This window comes from Chroicocephalus ridibundus, chromosome 6, assembly GCF_963924245.1.
Source record: "Chroicocephalus ridibundus chromosome 6, bChrRid1.1, whole genome shotgun sequence".
Classification (NCBI taxonomy): Eukaryota; Metazoa; Chordata; class Aves; order Charadriiformes; family Laridae; genus Chroicocephalus; species Chroicocephalus ridibundus.
The window spans coordinates 5,676,516-5,696,601 of record NC_086289.1 but is presented as its reverse complement, the minus strand read 5'-3'; the positions used below and the strand labels follow the sequence as shown (position 1 = coordinate 5,696,601).

General features: G+C 39.5%; 1 protein-coding gene across 3 annotated transcripts in view; it reads right to left on the bottom strand.

Moving 5' to 3' along the window:
• Positions 1 to 1,373: 1,373 nt before the first annotated feature.
• The window catches only part of ATE1 (arginyltransferase 1), an 88,122-nt gene continuing 69,409 nt past the window's right edge, over positions 1,374 to 20,086 (bottom strand). For 2 of the 3 annotated variants that reach the window (XM_063337685.1, XM_063337684.1), the window contains exon 12: positions 1,374 to 8,330. In XM_063337685.1, the coding sequence (XP_063193755.1) occupies positions 8,152 to 8,330 (179 nt within the window). In that variant the 3' untranslated portion in view covers positions 1,374 to 8,151. The remainder of the gene's footprint in view (positions 8,331 to 20,086) is intronic. The other variant, XM_063337683.1, reaches the window with a different exon arrangement.

Sequence of the window (20,086 nt, the reverse complement as noted above, 5' to 3'; positions counted from 1 at the left end):
GGTTCAAGGCCAGGCTGGACGGGGCTTGGAGCAACCTGGGCTGGTGGGAGGTGTCCCTGCCCAGGGCAGGGGGGTGGAACTAGGTGGTCTTTGAGGTCCCTTCCAACCCAAACCATTCTGTGATTCTACGATCTCCACCTGGAGCAGGTATGGATTTGGAGCGAAGGGTTTGAAGCCAGTTATCAGATGGGGGTTTGAAGCTGGTCAGTGTAAAACTGAAGACGACACATTAGTCAAGGTGCAGCGTTATTCCAGTGGCTTTGTTGCCAGGTCCCACCTGGGGATGCTACCTTTTATCCATGCAAACGCTCTTCTCAGCCCAACTGAATCCTTCAGCTGCTGAAGAGCTTTGTCAGACTCCTGCCATGTTTATTTTTGCTGAGAAGGCAGCGTCTCACATAAACCCTAATTACAACTGGGTGAGACTGTGCTAATTTATTCCTGGCTGAAATGTTCTGATGCTTTCCAAATGAAAGAAGGAAGCGACAGAAGTAACTGCTGTCGCATAGCGCCATGGAATGTAAGAATGAGAATGCCCCTCCATAAAAGTATTTTCAGGAGACAGAGGGAACAAGCTTTAAGAGTTATCATCAAGCGTGCAAGCTCTCAAGGATGTTAACATAGCAAGAAGACTATAAAAACACAATATATAATATTATAGAATATTATACCATAATATTACACAATAACCAGGAAATCAAATGTGCTGATTTGAAAGGCCAGCAAGGGAGAAGTCGTCTCTCTCCTGAAGACCAGGGAGGACCTTAAGGCACCACCATCCCTTCAGAAGAGGTGCAATAACTGGAGCAGGACATTCCTTCGAACCCCAGTTCCTCCGAGCCCTCTACCTTGTTCCTGGAAGGCAGTGATTCACTCCCTTTACTGAAGCCAGCTTAGAAAGGAGTATTTACGAGACATCTGGGATTTTATGGACTGCAAAAATTTCAGGGATGAGGATAATCTCAACTTGAGGACACATGCAGCAGCTGTCACAGCAAAGCCTCTTCCAGGTTTCTGGGCACTGCAATAATGTAGTTGTATGAAAAATAATAAATAATTTTAAATTGGAAACCTTGTTTTTCAACTGATCTGTCTTTGACCGCTTTTATCTTGAGCAATAGAGACGAATATATTCACAAAACAAACGGGTTGCAATGCCCTTGGCAATAAAGAAAAGCGTTGCAGTCTCCTGACCTCTAAATTCAGTAGTAGAACCCTTATTTTGGTATCATTTTATTCCCTGCATCGGTGAGAAAAAATCCTGACATGAAAACAACTTAGGTTAAAAACAAAAGGAAAAGGAGAAAGCAGAAAAATAATGTGCTTTTTATCTTTTTTTAGCTTTAACCTCACCAAGACATCTATTGACAATGAAGCGATTTATTATTTTATTTTTTTTAATTTCAGGATAGGTATGAACTGAGCAGTGATTTTTTTTTAAATAAAATTTTGTGTTTTACTTAAACATCAATTGGCTTCTGAAAAGAGAGGGCCTTGGCAAGGGAATGGACAAGCTATCAGTAACTGGAAGTGCAACTGCTAAGTTAATTGTCGGCGAGCGCAGAAAACACCTCTTGCACCAGAAGATGCAAGCACACTCGGTTCATTTTTGGAGATTGCATTTTTCCCGAGATGCACTGATTTAGTTGTTGCCATCCCATTGAGAAATATAAGGCAGCTGTCAAAACGCATGCAATAAACAGTACATAGACATTATTAACGCTCCCACTGCACACAGTTTGGTAGGAGTTGATCAATGCAATTAAAACATGGACAGGAATAGCAAGAGTTACTTCATCTAGAATAGCATCAAAAGCATTTCGAGATGGGTCCCTCTGCCAGCTGGCCTCTCCTAAAGTGTTCTGTGGATCTTAATTTCAGTCATATATTAGTAGCATAATTTACCTAGTCATTTAAAATCTAGAACATTTGTCTTGAAATACCTTTTAATCCTGAATTGTCACAAACGTGCTTCATTCAGCTAATGAAGTGCAGAACTTTGCCAACCGCACCTGACAATAATTTTTTTTTTTTTCCTGATATACCACAATTAAGAGCAGAGTAAAACGTTAGACTGGGAATGAGATGTTAATAAAAGAGACCCAGAAAACGTGGATGCTCAGACAAGAAGTAACGTTGGTGCTACAATGAAGTTCGCAAGCTGGACCGTGCCCTCTGGTGGCTGCAGGTTGAGAGCATTTAAGGAAAGAAAAATTGTGTTTCCTGGTAGAGTAAAGGTTGGTTCTTCACTGTATTTAATAAAGTGTGGTAGATAAATAGAAAATATGGATCTGTGTTAAACAGAAAAATCATTTAGGATAGCGAAAATTATTATTTTGAAAAAACAACGTTCATTTGCCGATGTAAAACAGTGAAATAATTATTACTTTGATTACTGGAGCAGCTGGCACTAAAAGAAGTGGACTAATGGGGGAATACTTAAGAAAGCTCAATAAAATATCTTAAAAACGGGACTATCTGGAATCGTAATTGGAATCAGTCAGATTAGAAAGAAACCCAGCAGGCTCACTTGGCAACAGTCTTCAAAATGTCTAGAGATGTTGCAAAGAGGAACCTCAGTGATCGCTCTTCATATTCAGGTAGGTCAAAGCAAACCAGGTTCACTTGCAACCAAACGTACAAAAAATAAATACCAGATAGTAAAACCTTCCAATAACAAGGCTACTACTCCCTGCAGAAAATCACTCTGAGGAACTGACTGAACTGCCTTGGTTAGAGATTCCCACCAAGGGAGGGATCGAGGGATGGTGGATGTGTTCTTGCCCTGCTTCAGCCTGGAGAAGAGAAGGCAGGGGAGAAGCAGCAAACAATTTTTGGAAGTCCCATCCAGCCTACACTTTTCTGCCTCTACGTAGACATCAGAAAATTTCAACAGAATTCACGCAATTTCATTCCTTAACTCCGTTATTTTGCTAAAAACACAGTACACTGACCTTAACTCCCCCCCCTTAATATTCTACAATGCTCCATTGATTCTTCCTGGGCAATGATAATCAGATGTCACAGACAAAGGGAAATGAATGAAATCTGACACATTTATTTTAAAGCCTGCAGCAGACTAAATTGTAAATAAACCCTGCTTTTTCCGCAGCACAAAGGTTGCAGACTGACTGTCCCTGTGGACTCTGCACTCTTCTCACTCCTTAATAGACTTTCTAACACTTTCTTTTGTCCTAAGAGCAATCTCTCAGCAGGGCTTTTGGCAGACACGTGTATTATGTGTCAAAACCCAAGTGGAAATAACTGATGGGAAGCACAAAAATCTGATGGGAATAGTTATAATAAGGAAATGAATAAACATAAAACCAGTAAAATATAACCACAAAGAGATGCAGCCAGAAGCTTCTGACCTGTTACTTGATTTGTCTAAGACCGGTAAGAGCCACTGTTTTCAGAATTAAGATTGTTTGTATTACTATAGATAGCATTAACGTATGCTATACTTGGTTTTATATGTTAATTTCACATATTTACTTTCCTGTTTATTTTAATACTGTTAGAAAACAAAGCGCTCACAAGATGAACTATAAATGTGCTACAAAATGGATAGATCAATTTATAGAATACTAATTTATTTAGGAATCCACTGACCACAACTAGCACCTGGGTACTATGTTTATTAACAGTATGAGATACTACTGTACATCTATATCCTGTAAATGTGTATTGGCTTATACAACATATTTTATAGTGCGCGTTATCTTTGTATTTAAGCAGTTCTATTCACAAAGTGTTCTGCTGGGTGTTTGTATACTTAGCCGCTTAGTCACCATGCTTTTCAAAAAAACTCCTACAAAAGGAGCTTATTATAACCAGCCTTGCTGGTATACTCATTTGGTTAGCAGCTACCACTGAAATTAAATAGTGTTATTTATATCGTTTGTTTGCCACAGTGCTTTTTTATTTCCCCAGTGAGACTAATATCTGCTTCGTAAGTAAAGGCAAATCACACACTACTTGCCTGTTAATGCCCGGCTGACCCGCAGCCACCTTCCGTTCCTCTCTCTGTCACCCAGGGCCACCGCCAACCCTTCCATGGTAGGTTCCACCACCCTCAGCTGGTGCTCAAGCCTGCCGGAGGCACACAGCTCACCACGCTGGCCTCCTCAGGACAGCCACGGCGTCAGGGCTTGGAAACTCTCCATCACTTCGACTAACTTAAGAAAACAAATCATCTGGCACATGGAAACGCAATCTGGCTTTTTTTACGCTCAGTGTGTGAGATCACACGCAAGAGGCGCTGAAGGTGCAGTTTTATAAATATACTGGGTACGATACGTGGCTACGATGCCGCTGGAAATGCTGATGATTTCCCTGAAACGTGGTGATGAATTCTGCCCTAAATATTGTCTACACCCTTCCAAATGCAGACTCGTCCTGTAGCAAGACTGGGACAGATGAGCAAGAAGAACCATTAAAGCTTGGTGGGGGACGGTGGCGATGGAAAGGCTGATGAGGAGAGCACGTAATCCATGTCTGAAGGATTATCTGGAACAACCAGAATGAGAGGGAATTCAGAAATACATGGCTGATCAGAATGATTGTCTGGCAAAGACATTACCAGAACCGCAAAGAATGATGGATGTAGACTCCAAAGGAGCAATGAAACAGAAGAAATAAATACTCCCAGGAAACAGGATCTGAAGGACAGAGCCTTGGGCACTGCACCACCGCAAGCCTCGGCACACCAAAATCTCGAGCCATGGAATGACTGGGCTTCGACAAAAGTCTCATTCAGGAACCCAGAATTAGCTGGAATTCTGCCCCATTCAGCAGGAAAAGGAATCAGTGGGATTATCTTTGGGAATGTAACCCAGATTTCTGTGCTGCTTCCTTCAAAGAAAGTGTGGGGTTTTCCCACTAACTAGAAATGGTGTAGCCTAACTAAAATAAATAGCTAGCCCCGTCTACTCTCCATTTGTGAAAAGCCTACCTCTTTATTCTATTTGCAAAAGAATTATAAAGTCTCTCTCAAAGCATAAACTCTTCATTAATCTGTCTAGCTGGAACTAAAATTTAGTTCTAAAATACTGGCATATGTTTTGACCTGACAGCTCTCCCTTCTAATCACTGATACTCTTTGACTTCCCCAATTATGCTGTTCACTGGATGCTTAGTTGACCTCCAAGAGAATGAATTTCAACCAAATAAGACAGAAGTCACATTCAGAGCTATTAAATATTTACCGAGACTAGAAATAACTTTATTTTCTATACTTACAAGTCAAACAGGCCTGCTGAAAAGCAATTACAAACTCAACATGCGGGTTCTTTTGCATTTACGGAAATGTGTGGATGCTGGAAATGAGTAAGCTCCCCATTTATTTCCAATTAAAAAAAGTGTGGTATTTTTTAACGCTGGTCACGGCTCTGCATTTTCTTACCACCACGTTACGCTCATTTATCAACAGATGATAGAACAAGGTAACCTTACTTTAGGGATTAACTCTCACAAACTAACTACACTAAAAAACCCTTGTGAAATATTTTGTACTAAATTAAATATCTCTAGCTTCAATAACTCTCAATGACAACATCTTATTAAATAAAATTATAGCAGTGGTCAATTTTCACTTCCACTGAAGTCAATGGCAAAACTTACAGAACTTCATCCTCAGACTCTATTCCACTTCTAAAACAGGGATAGAGTAATCAGTCCCGAAAAATACTGCACCAATTTTCTTCTAAAATAACACTAGAGAAGTGAGTCAGGTCTCAGCATACCGCATCAGATGAATTTTTGAGTTCACGTTGACCTTTTTATTTTTATTTTTTTTTTAATATATGTGTGTATTTGAGATCAGTAAGAGCCGGAAGGGCAGCGCGCCGTGGTGCTGCAGTTCCAGTGGAGGTCAGAAAGTGAAAGCACCATTTCGGAATTCACAGGAAATGGTCATTTACCTTTAGTGGTCACACTAATGACAACTTCAAGCCGTACTCAATTTTCAATTTTATACTTATCTCACTTTTCTTTAACTGCAGGCCTTAAAAGCTCCCCAGGAGCACCAGAGCATCAGAGAGAAGCCTAATACACCTCCAGAAGGCGCACCAGTAGCAGTGGGCACAAAAAGATGGGAGCTCTTCAAGAGCTCTGCATGGTGACGTGAGGTCTGCTCCCTTGCAGTTTAACAGAAACTTTAACTTCTCCAGGAGCACGGCGAGGCCATCATTAAATGGTTTTGATCATCTTTAAGGTTCTGCAAGTCATACTGGAATTCCTGTGTGCCCATTAACCTTTTTATATGATATAATATCAATTTTGTCGTTTATTTTGGTTCTAAGCCACCTGGGCATCACTGCTTTTCAACACATTGTGTAGGCAGAAAATGTTATACCATTTGACATTTCACTGAGTGGCAAGAGTATGGTCTCCACAGAAAGGAACGCTTTATAATAATGTTCTTAAGTAGTATTTAGCGGTTCTCCTGTGGCAGTAGCTTTAGATATGATATGGGCAAACTAGATTGTAAATTATACAGAAACTTCTCGGTCCCAGGCAGCAGATGAACACATACCAGATATAATGCTGACAGAAATACTCAATTTTGTTGCAGACTGGGAGCTGAGCAATACAGTACTTCCAAATTAATAAAACATAAAATTACCTTTTTTAATTAGTGTTGAAGCTGTACTCTATATGAAATATATTACAATGATCACTCAGATATGGGGAAAAAAAGTTAAATCTACAATGTACTTGAATCCCAAAATTCTTACATCTGTTCCACATAAAAATCAACAATTAATAATATTGGCCAAGTGTCTAAAATTAAAACGAAGCCCTGAACAGTAGGAGATGTAACTCTCAGAGGGTAAAACTGAATCTGGTTCCTTTCTGGGGAAAAACACCTACACATATATTCCTGAATAAGAATCTTTCTTCAAAGGTTAACAGGAAACTTCAAGTTGATTCAAGGTAAATACTAGCTCCTGTTATCCACGAAGATAAGAAACATAAATGCATTGGTATTGTTACAATGTTGTAATACATTACTGAATTATACAACGGTGTTATTCCCAAAAATTCCTACAACTTGTATGACTTGAGAGGGACACAGAACACCAATGACAATGTTCACGTGTCAGATAATAAAGTGCTTTCATAAAGCATCACAAATCCCTGCGTTTTCAACAGAAGCATTTAGTAAAATGTTATTAAAGATGTTAACCTGTGAGCTGCTGCACCATCAACAAAACAGTCAGTAAAAATGCAGGAATGTGACATTTAAGTCTTCCAATACAATTCTGCAGAACATAATTGCAACAAAACCCAGCAGTGGTACCTCACGTCTGTTTTTCAGCACAGTTCTGAAATGTGCACTGAAGAGCTATAGGATAAACCTTCCTCTATTTCACGTTACTGATGTGCAGTAAAATATCCACTCTTTTTAGACAAAGGATAAGGCTTATACCAAAAAACCACTGTGCCGCTTGGCTGCATATCTTTGGTATATCTATAGTGCAACTATTCTGTTTCGTCTCCACAGGGGAAAGATCTCCAAAGCACTGCACGCCCTGCCACTGAGAATCAACCATGAACTCCTACATTCGCTAGGACCTCAGGCACTAACCTACTGCTCTAAACAAATGAAGAACGTGCAGTGAAAATAATTTCCAAATAATTAATAAAATTAAACCATGCCAGATTTCACATAAGAAAGTAACGGCACATTTCAATTCTCTTGCAAGAGTTCAGGAGCATACAAATGCGAGCATAAATTTCATGACAACTTTTAATGCCAGATATCCAAGGTGCTATTTGAAAACATTTGTAATTTAATTATTGTTAACCTAGATTTAGTCAATCTTCATTTCTACAAAAAAGACACCTGTTTTTCATTTTGCTTACTTAGAATTATTCAAAATGCATAGAAAGGCTAGAACTACTTAATTAAGATATATTGCAAGCATGTTTTTCTAAACTTATATTGCTAAAGCCTTGCTGTATTGTAAGTTTTATTGGAGTTGACCTTTAAACACAGTACCATGTATTCACACAAGCCTAGATATATACCTGCGTTTCATACTGCTATTTGAGTCGGCATACCAACACACAACTATAGTACATATCACCCAGTGGCAGTGCAACAAAACGTAGCGCCATCGAAATGCCATTTAATGATTTTTTTTTTCAACTTCTAAACAACAACATTCTTTCTGAACAGGTCTGTCCAACCAAACTTGCGTATTGCTGAACGCTGGCTTCGTCGCTCGGCCCCTTCCTTCTTTTCTTATACACGCTGTAAGGCATCACGGTTCTCTTGTGAAGTACTCGCACTCTGCCCAGCTCCTTAATACGACCTTCATCAACTGCAAAGAGAACCAGAGAACACAAAAATTAGTTATGGATATTGTCCATACGATCTTAATTTACGCAACTAACTTCAATATGCCTAATGAAAACTGTATGAAGTAATAAAACTAACCTGCAGATGAACAGTAGATGAAGGCAGAGCTGATTTACAGACCAGCCTTCTTGAATCAAGCTTGAAAACAAAACCTAGCTTGCAAAGTAAGTGTATTTGCGGTGCGTGAAAAAATAAATCATGCATCGCACGTTTCTAACGGTGATATAGAGCATTTCTGAAAATACCTCTACTGCTGTATTTTAAAATTCATGTTCATTTAATGCTCACTGGAGCCCACTGCCAGAAGTGAAACTCTATCTGGGAAATACTTTCAAACCCAACCGACCAGGAGAGACTTGCTGTTCTTGCCATGTTGCACTTAATTATTGCACCGCTTGCAAAATCCACCAGCACAGAGCCCTCCCTTTCCCCCATTCTGAAAAGCGTATTAAAACCAGGGAGAAGCCTCCACTGTTTGCCTTCAGTAAGTACCAGGCAATAAACTGCCTTCCCAGGTGACGCTCCCTGGCCCTCCAGCCCCCATCTTTTTTACCCCATCTCTACTGGTTTCTGAGTTTCTCTAGTAGAATGAACTTAAACACACGCCCTTACTTCAAGTCTGATCCCCAGGCTCTGCAGACCGACAGAGTTAGCACATACACACACCAGAGTCGAGTCTTATTAACCTCATCTACAGACCCCTCGTGACTTAATTTAGCCAGAATCATACACATAAGAGCATCGTTGAACAAGTTAAAACTGCCTGATTTTTATGAATCCAATTGATGCTACTATTGCTGAATAATAACGTTATATAGCCGCTGCGTGTCAGAAAGATTGGCCCTACAGTGCTAGAAAACTCTTTAAAGAGAGGGAACATGCCACACGCCTGAGGCCATCGCAGGATAAATTAATAAAATTATTACAAAATACTGGTGAAAGACTTTCTGAACTTCAGGTTTAAAAAGCCACCAATGTTTAAGAGTCAACTTAAACACAGAAGCTGAAATATGAGTTTGAGAATAGAACCATATAAATTCAAATGGTAATAGAGATGGTCAGCATCGGGGGACATAAACTCTGCAAAGACTCGATCTTTTTTCAGCATCAGGACAGTATTCCAACTGAAGCGTCAGCACAGGTAAGTATAAGTACTGCATCAATCTGCCCCAAATTAAAACATTTGATATGTTCATGTATTTGCTTCATTTAGGTTAGAACATCTAAGGCTCCTTGAACGGGATCTGAATGGCATCCACTCTACACCGTTCCCCGCTTACAACACCCGCAGTGAAGCCTTCTGCTCCTCATCGGCTGACTCAAAATCAAACCAACTGCTGTGGAAAACCAGGTAATTCAAATAGCTACTGCATGGGCAAAAATAGGTGGGTGGGTTTTTTTTTTAATAAGAGAATAAAGAGAGGATGGACTTTCTCAGCAAGTTTCACAAATGGCAATAGATCCAAAGTGCCAAGGGTATGAATCCGTCAACAAATCCTGTCTTTCTTTTTCCATACCTGAAGCTCACTAGGCTTGCCGCAGGTAAGCTAAGCAACTTGGCTGCAAGAATCTGAAAAAACCCTTTAAGACAAATCTCTATTCAAATACGGTCCTTACTATAGAAAACCTAAATATTCTTTATAATTTATTAAAGACAAAGTAGGTCATTAAATGCTTTTCTTTGCAACACATTCTTAAGAACCTGCCCCTATTCATCCACAGAAACGCCTTGCAAACATTTTTCTGCCAATAGCCTGAATTTAGTATGTGAAACTTAATGAAGCCTGCTTTACAAAGTTTAGAATGACTTCATTACTTTTATCTATGTTTTGATTCCTAACATGAAAGCACAATGTATTTCTTAAGACTTCGCTAGGAAAACGTGGTTTGAAGGCAGAAAGTCTGAACAGTACTTGCTAAGATTGCATTCTCCACTAATTATTGTTGGCAATTGCTTTAGATAAACACCCAAGTCAAAAACACTTTACGGCTTTCTCTCCCTCTTTGAAATCCATTAGGTTTTTGATGTGTGGCCAAGACCTCTCTGATATCCCAATAGGCTGGTTTTACTACCAGCCCTACTGCCTCTTCTATTACATCCTCCTCCTTGCTCAAAGTTCACCAAGGAAACATTTGCGAGTTTAGCTTCTGGAGGTGACACAAGTGTAAAGTTATTTTAACTTCTTAAATTGGAAAGTTTATATTTACTGCACCTCTAGGCTGACTGTAAGTTTGTGTCCTGAAATGGATTTACGCCAAGCCTGGTCTTCGTAGCCTTGTGCCAAAACGCATTTTCAAAGCCGTTCACTACTCGCTGTTTGATAGTCATTGCTGTCAAATAATACTGAACCTGATACTCTGGATGAGCTCATCTTTTGGCTTGGAGCGTTCCTGGCCCCAGATTCCATTTCTTACAGCAACTAACACTACCGTACCTTCAGTTTCACTGTAGCCTTACCAGCTCAGCTCAACTCTGCTCTTGTTGCTCAGCATTTACACCCTTACTCCACTTTTCCTCATTAAATCAAGTGCAGTCGGCGCATTATCCTCCTTGCAGTCAGGCCCACGCTAGCTCCAGCTGGGCAGCTATAGGGAACTTACCATGATGAGGGTTCTAGCAAATTTATTAAGCACTACAGCCAAGCGTTTTCTGGGGATTAGCAAGGCTTGCCAGACCATGCTGTAGACCAGCCCTTTCTTGGCCTGCAGCAGAGGTTTATAATGCAACCCTCAGGCAGGAGAAGGCTCTCCCAGAGCACTTAAGAAAGTATCAATATCTTGGAAAAAATCACTGTATTATGAATACTTCAGACACGTTTTAAGCTTAACACAGACAGTATAAACTACATATACAGAGGGGAGATTTAGATTAGATACCAGGAAGAAATTCTTTGCTGTGAGGGTGGTGAGCCCCTGGCCCAGGTTGCCCAGAGAAGCTGTGGCTGCCCCATCCCTGGAGGGGTTCAAGGCCAGGCTGGACGGGGCTTGGAGCAACCTGGGCTGGTGGGAGGTGTCCCAACCTAAACCATTCTCTGATTCTATGATATATGAAACTCCCCAACGCGGTTGGTGTGGCTCAGTTCTCTGAAATGACAGGTACTTTCAATCCGCAGAGTTGAATTTTCTGAAGTTTAGTTTTCTTACGCATCTATCATCAAACTGTATTGATGGATAGAACTGAATTAAGGGATAAAACCTTGTATGTTTTTTTATGTCAAGGGACGGTGTCTCTTGTGTAGACTACAGTTAATCAACAGCTCCATGAGAAGATAACCTTCAAAAAGGCAAAGTCCCAAGAATTCAAGTGGACATTTAGCAGTACTGTACCTCCTTCTTGTACTATTGTTCATTTATAATATTTTGTTAATAGAACTGCTTCCACCAAATTCAGTCATTTCAAGTGATAAAGAGGAAGTGTTTCCAGAGGTGTTTGGAGAGAATGCACAGAAATATACATAGATATTGGTATCATTCAACCTTGCCACCATGAACCCATAAAAAAATTGCAAAGAGGCATTAAAATTCATTGTTTCCCACCCCCATATCACTATGAAATGCAATTCATACATGGAGGATTTCTTTTCTGAAAAAAACAAAGCATATCAGATATGTTGCTAAGTATCAGTAAAAAAAACAAAGTAAAAAGCAGAAGTGATCTAAAGCCCCTCTACGCAACGGTTTGTCTTGACAGATGTCAGGCAGATACCGGTTTGATTTCTTGGCCCAGCTACACACACATATGGGTCTTCGGCAACAGCATAGGCAGCATTGCCGAGTGACACCGAGTAACAAGCTAAAAGTAACAGCAGTGGTCTTCAAAGGCAGCCTCAGCCAGCAATCGGCCCCAGGAATACTTTTATACTCATGGGACGGGGAGGAATGTGAAGACAGGAAGCCTGACATACTCCTCTACAATCCATTTCTCGCACAACCCGAAGTTCCCCCCAAATACGCAAGCTCCCTCCCCAAATCAGAAAATTGAGTTTCAAATGCTGATACGCATTCCTGCTGAAATAGCAACGTAAAATAAGGAGGGGGAATTATTTTACCATTTCTATTCACAGCAATAGCATCGGCGTGCATTTACATAGAAATTCAAAGTTTCACGTTCTGATTTTTTTTTTCTTACAGCGTAGGAATTGATTAGCATTTTTATAAAATTATTTTGGGAAGCCAACATCCCAATATTTTTATTCTCTGAGTGCATTCATCTTTATTATTGCTACCTAATATAAGCTGAAGTGAAAAAACAGCTACATCTGGCCAGGAAGGCGGGTAAGGACGTGCAAAGCCGAACAACTGAGACTCGGGGAGCGAGTTCTGCAACAGCCTCCTCCGACTCTACGCAGGCTTGGAGCCAACATCGCGTTGAAAAAAGTCTGACGGTTCAAAGGTTTTTGTGGCAAACTATTACTAAAGCAGCTTTTCGGTGGTGGCTGATTTGGGTCAAACTGGTTTTGATCACTGCTGCGCTGGAAAGCCAGCCTGCAGCGGCCCCGCGGGATGGGTGCCCAGTTAGCGGTACCTCTTCCCTCATCCTCTTGAATATACTCCTCACAAACACGGCATTTTTAAATCCGTCGGGCATAATCTAGAGATGCAAGCAAGCTAACTTTTTAATATGTTTTTTTCTCCATTTACAGGAAAATAAGTAAAAAAAGCATTAAAAATTAGTGACAAAATTATTAACTTTCTTATTTTTAAAATAGGATAAGGAAAATTGCCAATCTAAAAAAAAAACAAAACACATTAGTCACAGGAAAATATTTCTTACATTTTCTGTATAAGAAGCCTTACAGAGGCTGGGCATTTCTAATTCAAGAAAAGACACACGGCACTCCTGCAAAGCTCTGAAATGACGCTGTTTCTGGTCATAAGTTTCAGTTTCCTTAAATGCTACCTAAACTCCCTGGAATAAAGAAAGTATTTGACAATCTTCACTTTGTGCTTCTGCATCCACACTACACAGAGATTTTATTTTCTCCTCTGCAAGATGAAACAGTGGAAGAAAGGAAGGAAACAGGCAAAGAACCAGTTCTAATTCAAAATTTAAAATATTTAAAATTGTGCCATTAACTGAAACCTGTGATTCACTTTGAAAGGAGTCTTTGAAGGAAACTCCCACATAAATAACTCGTGTTACAAATTAGTTTCCATTTTGCTTAAAAACGGAATCTCAGAAAAACTATTTTTACCTCTAAAAATTAAATCCACAGGAAAAAAAAAGAAGTACGAAGACCAACACTTCACAAGTGCTGTACTTTCAGACTGGCAGCACAAAGGGGATGTTGGATTTGGGGGTTTTTTTCAAGTTGTTCTCAGATTTAATTTTCAATTTTGAACCAGTTGGGACTTGCATCGTTTTTAAAGATGAACACAGCGTTCATGTTTTCCAAATTAAAGAAAAATAACAGGTTTAAAATTCAATTTAAAAATCTTCGTGATACCTAGGCTTTTAAACTCGGTGTAAAAATGATCCAAAGAAGCACCCATCCTTTGCTGGTTACACTACGGCAATGTCCATTTATTTGAGAAACACTACAGCCTTGTCAAATTTTTTTTGGAGAAAAACTACATCTGGTTTACATGACCTTGTCACAGTTAATGATCAATGATTTGAAAACAAAGAAACTTTAAAAGGAAACAAATTAACTTTTCACATTTTATGTCTGAAATGTAGGAGGTATTAACTACTGGAAACAGAAAACGTTTCCACTTCAAATCGGAAGTCTAATGTATCTGACCTTTGAATTTAAGCTCATTTCTTACTCAATTTAAAGCATTATTTCTTCTCCTTCCCCAGCAAAGCATAGGAAGTCGTCCTCAAAAACAAAACAGACAATACACAGCAACGAGACAAGCAAAACACATTAACAGTAATATTTCTATAAAACAGCGAGTTGAAATGTGTTTCAATCATACTAGACTCATACTTTAAGAAATATCAAAGACCACTATGCTTTAGGGTATAAAAATACTAACTTGAACCAAAATAAGAGTACAGTTAAAATGAAGCATAAGCAACAAAAAAAAAAAAAAATTAATGAAAAGAATTCTTAATTAAGACCAGAAAGCACAAGTCACAAAGGAAGTACAGTAGGAAGCTCAGGGTACTCTCAACCAGCCGACTCTTTGCAGTTACTCTAACAAGAAAAAACCCTGAACCTTTGAAATCATTGTTCAAAAAGAGAAGGTTTCTAATGAGAAAAATGCATCTTATCAAAATATTACCAAAGATCCTCAAAACATGAAGGCAGAAGAATGACAGTTTTACAGGTATAACTTATAGGGAACCTTAAAATAGGTAAAGAGAAGAAGTTGCAACAAGGGTAAATCCTAAAGACGTCTTCCGAACGAAACTTTTGGGCTTTGTGCCTGAAATCATACAACTGGTTTATGATTTGCAATTCAATCTTGAGAAGCAAGCAGACTAATCACTTGACAAAACCCATTCCAAATCCACTAACCCTGCTGCGCCACGCGGAAACAATAACTCATTGTGTTTTGACTCTTATTATTCTAGTAGTAAACATGAAAAGGGGCCAATGGAAAACATTTCCTGTGAATACAACAATTCAGAGCCGTTCTCCTTCTCCGCTGTAATTCACAGCAATCTGCAAAGGCTTCTGGCTTACCTGCTAATACAATCCTTTGACTACATTGCTAACACTAAAATCCAAGTATGAGCCGCTGGAGACATTTGAAAGAGATGCACATAAAATAATAAGTATAAAATTACCGGTTTATTTATGAGGAGGTCTCATATGATACAATTATTCTAACCTACCTCAGTTTATTATCCTGAAACACGGTGACTGAGAAATGGCTACCAAAGGGCTAGATTTAAATGATATTGATATTTCTCTAAGGACTTGGCTTTTCAGGGATGCACTATAAAAAAACAAAAACCAACTAGTAGTACCTGCGAAAATGTTAGTTAAATGAGACTGAACAACTTCTTATCTGAAAACAGTATCCAGTGCCTCCAAAGTCAAGATAATAAGGCAAGGGAAAAAGGAAAAAAAAAGAATATAAACTAGTAGATGGCAAGTTGACAAAGATAACTATTTCACTTTTGGATGCTCTTCCAGAAGACAAAATGAACCAGTCAACTCTTTTGAAGTTGTATCCATGACACTATCCTTGATGACTTTGGATACGAGAAACGAGAATGTGAATTGACAATGAAGGATATTAACTGCATGCCTGGGGGCTTTTGTGGTTGTTCGGGTTTTTTTCTTTTTTTGTCTTTTTGCTTGTTTTAAAAACCCTTTTTGATCATCTAGTCAACTTTGAATTGTGCATTCAGTTTAACTGCAGCAGAGTCACAGCAGGTACAGCCCGGGTTTCAACGCACGAACGCTGGGAGACCCCAGTCCTGTGCGCGGCACCACAGACTCTCTCCCTGTTATGGTTTGAGAAGACCCATAACAATTTATTGTCATTTAGACAATTATTCTATCACCCGATGACCCCTCCCCACCCAGGACGGGGAATCAGGGAAAGCAAGGAAACAAGAGGGTTGAAATATAAATGGATTTAATAGGATAAGACTGAATAATTAACAACGATACTAAAGAACCAGTATTAATCCTGATATTAATATAAGATACACGAGAATTATACTCAGCCAATTGTATCAGTAGGAAGCCGTGCACTCCCAGCAGGGGACAGTAAATGTGGGACACTGTGAGTGCAACGGCTTTGGCAGGAAGGGAAGGGCTCAGGGGTCCGGCACTGGGGCAAGGAGTTCTCTGGACTGCCTCCATCAAGGGAGAGAGAAACTACACAGCAAACTTTCTAATTTATATCGAATGTGACGTTCATGGTATGAAATAACCCTGTTGGCCGGCTTGGGTCAAATGCCCAGGCCTCGCTCCTCCTCATCCCTGCACCTGGCCAGGCTTGAAAACACTGAGACCTTGAATCCCACATAGCCTAGCTGGCTATGAAGTAAATTTTTTCACAAATTCAGACACTAGTGTCTTCTAAAAGTGCAGTTTTCCCCAGCATTAGAAGAGAAATTAGGCCTGTGTTGCTCAACCCAGGACACTCCCTAAACCCGGCAATCAGCAGAGCACACAAGGTGGTTTTACAGACCCAGGCTTGCGAGGTCAAGCCTATAAGCTCAGTCATACCCCAACTCATTTTTGCTTGGCTCCATAAGCACTTCCAATGCATTATTCTAAACCTATCATGAGGTTCTGGGAAGGTCTGTTCGCTCTGGGGCAGCACTGATGAGCCTGATTAAGTTTCATCCTGCATCAGATGCCTCTCCCTAGTGCTTCTGAGAACCTCTTCTCTTCCTCAAAGCATCCCAGTTATTCAGAACAACACAGGAATGTTCAGTATGTTGAGCTGCTCATTTCTCTTTAGAGGCAGAATGGACAATCACGATCAAAATCCAATGAGCACTTGGGAACAGCACATGAAAACAACTCTCTAATTCACTCGCTAACAGGGAATTAAAACTGCACACGTATCTTTCCAGAGAGTTTAGCAATGTACCTGTCACCTCAAGAACACCATCAAAAGTGACTCACTCACGGTTGGGAAAGACACATTAAACATGCCATTAAAGCTGTGAATTAAAGGCTGAGAACGCTAAATCAGGGATGCATCTTAAATACAAAAGATGCGGGATGGAAAGCAACTGCTGCACAAACACTTCCTATTAGAGATGAATGAAATATTTCATTCAATTCTCATGAAAAACATGAATAAATATTTTTTCTTAGATAAACACAGAATGCTTATCTCATTATTAACTCTAGTAGAACTTTAAAACTGATAAGTACGCTGACATCTCAATCGGAACAGCTTATTCCATCTATTTCCCGAACATATTTTGCATAAGAAAGAAGCAGAGACGCTACACAAACTGCTTTTTCATTTCAACTGGTAGCTAAAATACCTTGGAATTCAGTTAAGATTTACCCAAGGAGCCAAATACTCAACTATAATCAGTAATTTTCTAACTACAAAGCGACACTAATGGGTCAGTCTATGTTTCGCAGCAGGAACGGTGCCTAAGACGAGGTACTGCCCTTCATGCCCGGCTCAGAGCAAACCACGGCTGTCCTTCCCACGATCTGAATTTCTGCAACTTCCACCGAATACAAAGCTGACATTTATGACGTGTAAATGTCTTTCTGACTTTATTTGTCATGTCAAAATAATTTTACAAGGGCTAATAATGGAGGAATAGCGTTACTGCCTCATTTTATATATTTTAGAGTCATTTTGCACTGCACAACCAAGTTAAGAAAACACACTTTGCAAATTTAATAGGCCATCGTCACCCTCCGGATTATAACCTTGCTTCCAGGGAATTAAAAACAATTTTTTGTGGCTGAAATAGAAATATTAATTAAAATAAAGGGCATTTTAGCAATTCTGGATACTTTTTTATTCTATTCTATAAATATACTTCGATACTTATTTTCATCACTTTTACGCAAAGATTTTAGCACCTTTATTTCTTTTTCTGAAGCAAAATCTTCCCATGGGACTGACCCAAAGCTGGATAATTGTGAAGGGCTACTAATGAGGACTTCAGACTTTCACAAGAAGGCTTCCAAGAAGACAATTCCATTTTCACCCAGACTGCCAGAGACTTTTAATCACAGGTTTTAATGACACTTCAAGCCAACAGCAAAACACAGTGCTGAGCCCCAAGCTTGCAATGGCAGTAAAACCAATGGAATAAAAGATAAAAGTTAGAGGGTTATGCTTTTAAGGAGTTACAGACCCCCAAAATGGGATGGAAACAGGAAAAAAACTGAAAGAGTAAAAGAATTAAATACCATTTATTAAGATATTTGAATTGCATAGAAGTGAAAATGGCAGAACGCAGTAAGAGGATCTTTCAAAAAGAAGGGCGAAGCAAAGTCCTCGTTAAGACTGATATATGAGAAGGAGGAAAATACCAAATACAAGAGTCAGGCTGAGAATTAGAAATGCAGGGGTTTCCACGAAATAGGCAAAATTTAAGCAATTGGCAGTAGCTTATCAGCAGCTTATCAGCTAAATAAATCAGATTACAGCAATCAATTTACTGGCTAAATTAATTAAAACATGGAATCAATTACGTTGCATGTGAAAAGTCGGATGATGTCACCGGAGCAGAGAGTAAACATGATCTGAGGCACCGAGGACGGTTACAAGAGGTCTGACCCTGGAAAAAGTGGCTGGTGGTGCATGGTTGAGCCGGGACCCAGCACATGCCTGCGGTGTCGCTTCCACAGCTGCTCGGTATCTGCGCCTAATTACAGCTTTTAACTTTTATCACATTTTGAAACTAGTCCCATATGCTGGCTACCCTCGGCACGAAATAAATCTGCACGATCGCTCTACTTATCCAATATTATTTAATTTTTAATTTCTGTTCTTGTGTTTCTAACGCCTTCTGAGTATGGAAAATGATTCCTACAAGATTTGGCAGTCCTTGTCCTTCCCCACATTTCCCTGAATCTTCAGCAACTAATGAGTTCACTTCTGGTTCAGTCACAAGAAAAAAAAAAAAAAAGAAAAAAGGAATTATTCTGCTAGAGAATCAAACGTCACAACATTCAAATGGTGAAGGAGTATCTTGAGCACACAACCATCTAAAATCCACCTCTTCAACGCGAGGAGAAGTAAAGTATGCCAGGATATCTTTATTTCTCAAGCAGTGGCCTCAAAAAAAATATGTAATTTCAAAATACATCTGTTGGTTACACAATCTCCATGACAGTCATTTTGGATTAAAACATATTTTGGGGAATTTTACAGTCGAAGACAAACGTTTCATGAGCTACCCTGAAAGTCAGGCGACGGCGCTTCTTGAGGGGTGTTGGTTTACTCTGCTACTTGTACGTCAGAAGCAGATATATTCAGAGAATCAATAAATATGAACTTTTAAATCACAAACACTTAGCAGAGTTTGAGATTTGCTAGAGCAAGGCAAAAGGGAGTTCGTATTATGACCACACTTCAAATCACGTTTTAAAGACATTTCTGTCTTTGCCATTGATTGCTTCGGGAGACTCCGCTGCGGAGCTGATGGTTCGGTGTAATTTCTAAGCCACAAGCCAATTATTCAGCGCCAGTTGTTTAGGACCCACAAATTAAGTTAATAACACTACCTTTTTATTACAGAAGCACTGGAATATTTGAGCATACTGGCGCACACGAGCCCAAAAGCCCATACCAGTCATTTCAGTTTAATCCAAACATACTAAAAAGTGAGGGGAAAATTTGCCTGGCTACACCTTTTTGGCAGTATCTTCATTGTTTAAATATCTGGTATGCTCAAGGATCACACTGGATTTGGAAATATGCATTCTGATGATTCTAAGTGTTTATAAACTTAATTAGAAACAGATACAAACTTGTAAGATGTGCCTCCTCTAGAGGAGCTGCTAGAAATAATTGATATCTCTCTCTCTCTCTCGGTTACAGAATCCAAATTTATTACATATAGCTCTGATAAGATAGTGGAAAGTTAGTTCTTTAGAAGAACTGAGTTCATGATCTATCAGAATTTATTTAAACTGTTTCCTAACTCTCCAAAGTACACAACACTGTATCTTTAAAAAATTATGAACAGCGGTTGTTTCAGAGCAGAGCAGCAATTTCTCCCTAACCAGATGATTGCACAGTTCTAAACAATTTGTTTAATGTTTTCCATCTGTGACAGTTTTGTGACTACATTTGCATCGTCTCAAGAACTTCAGG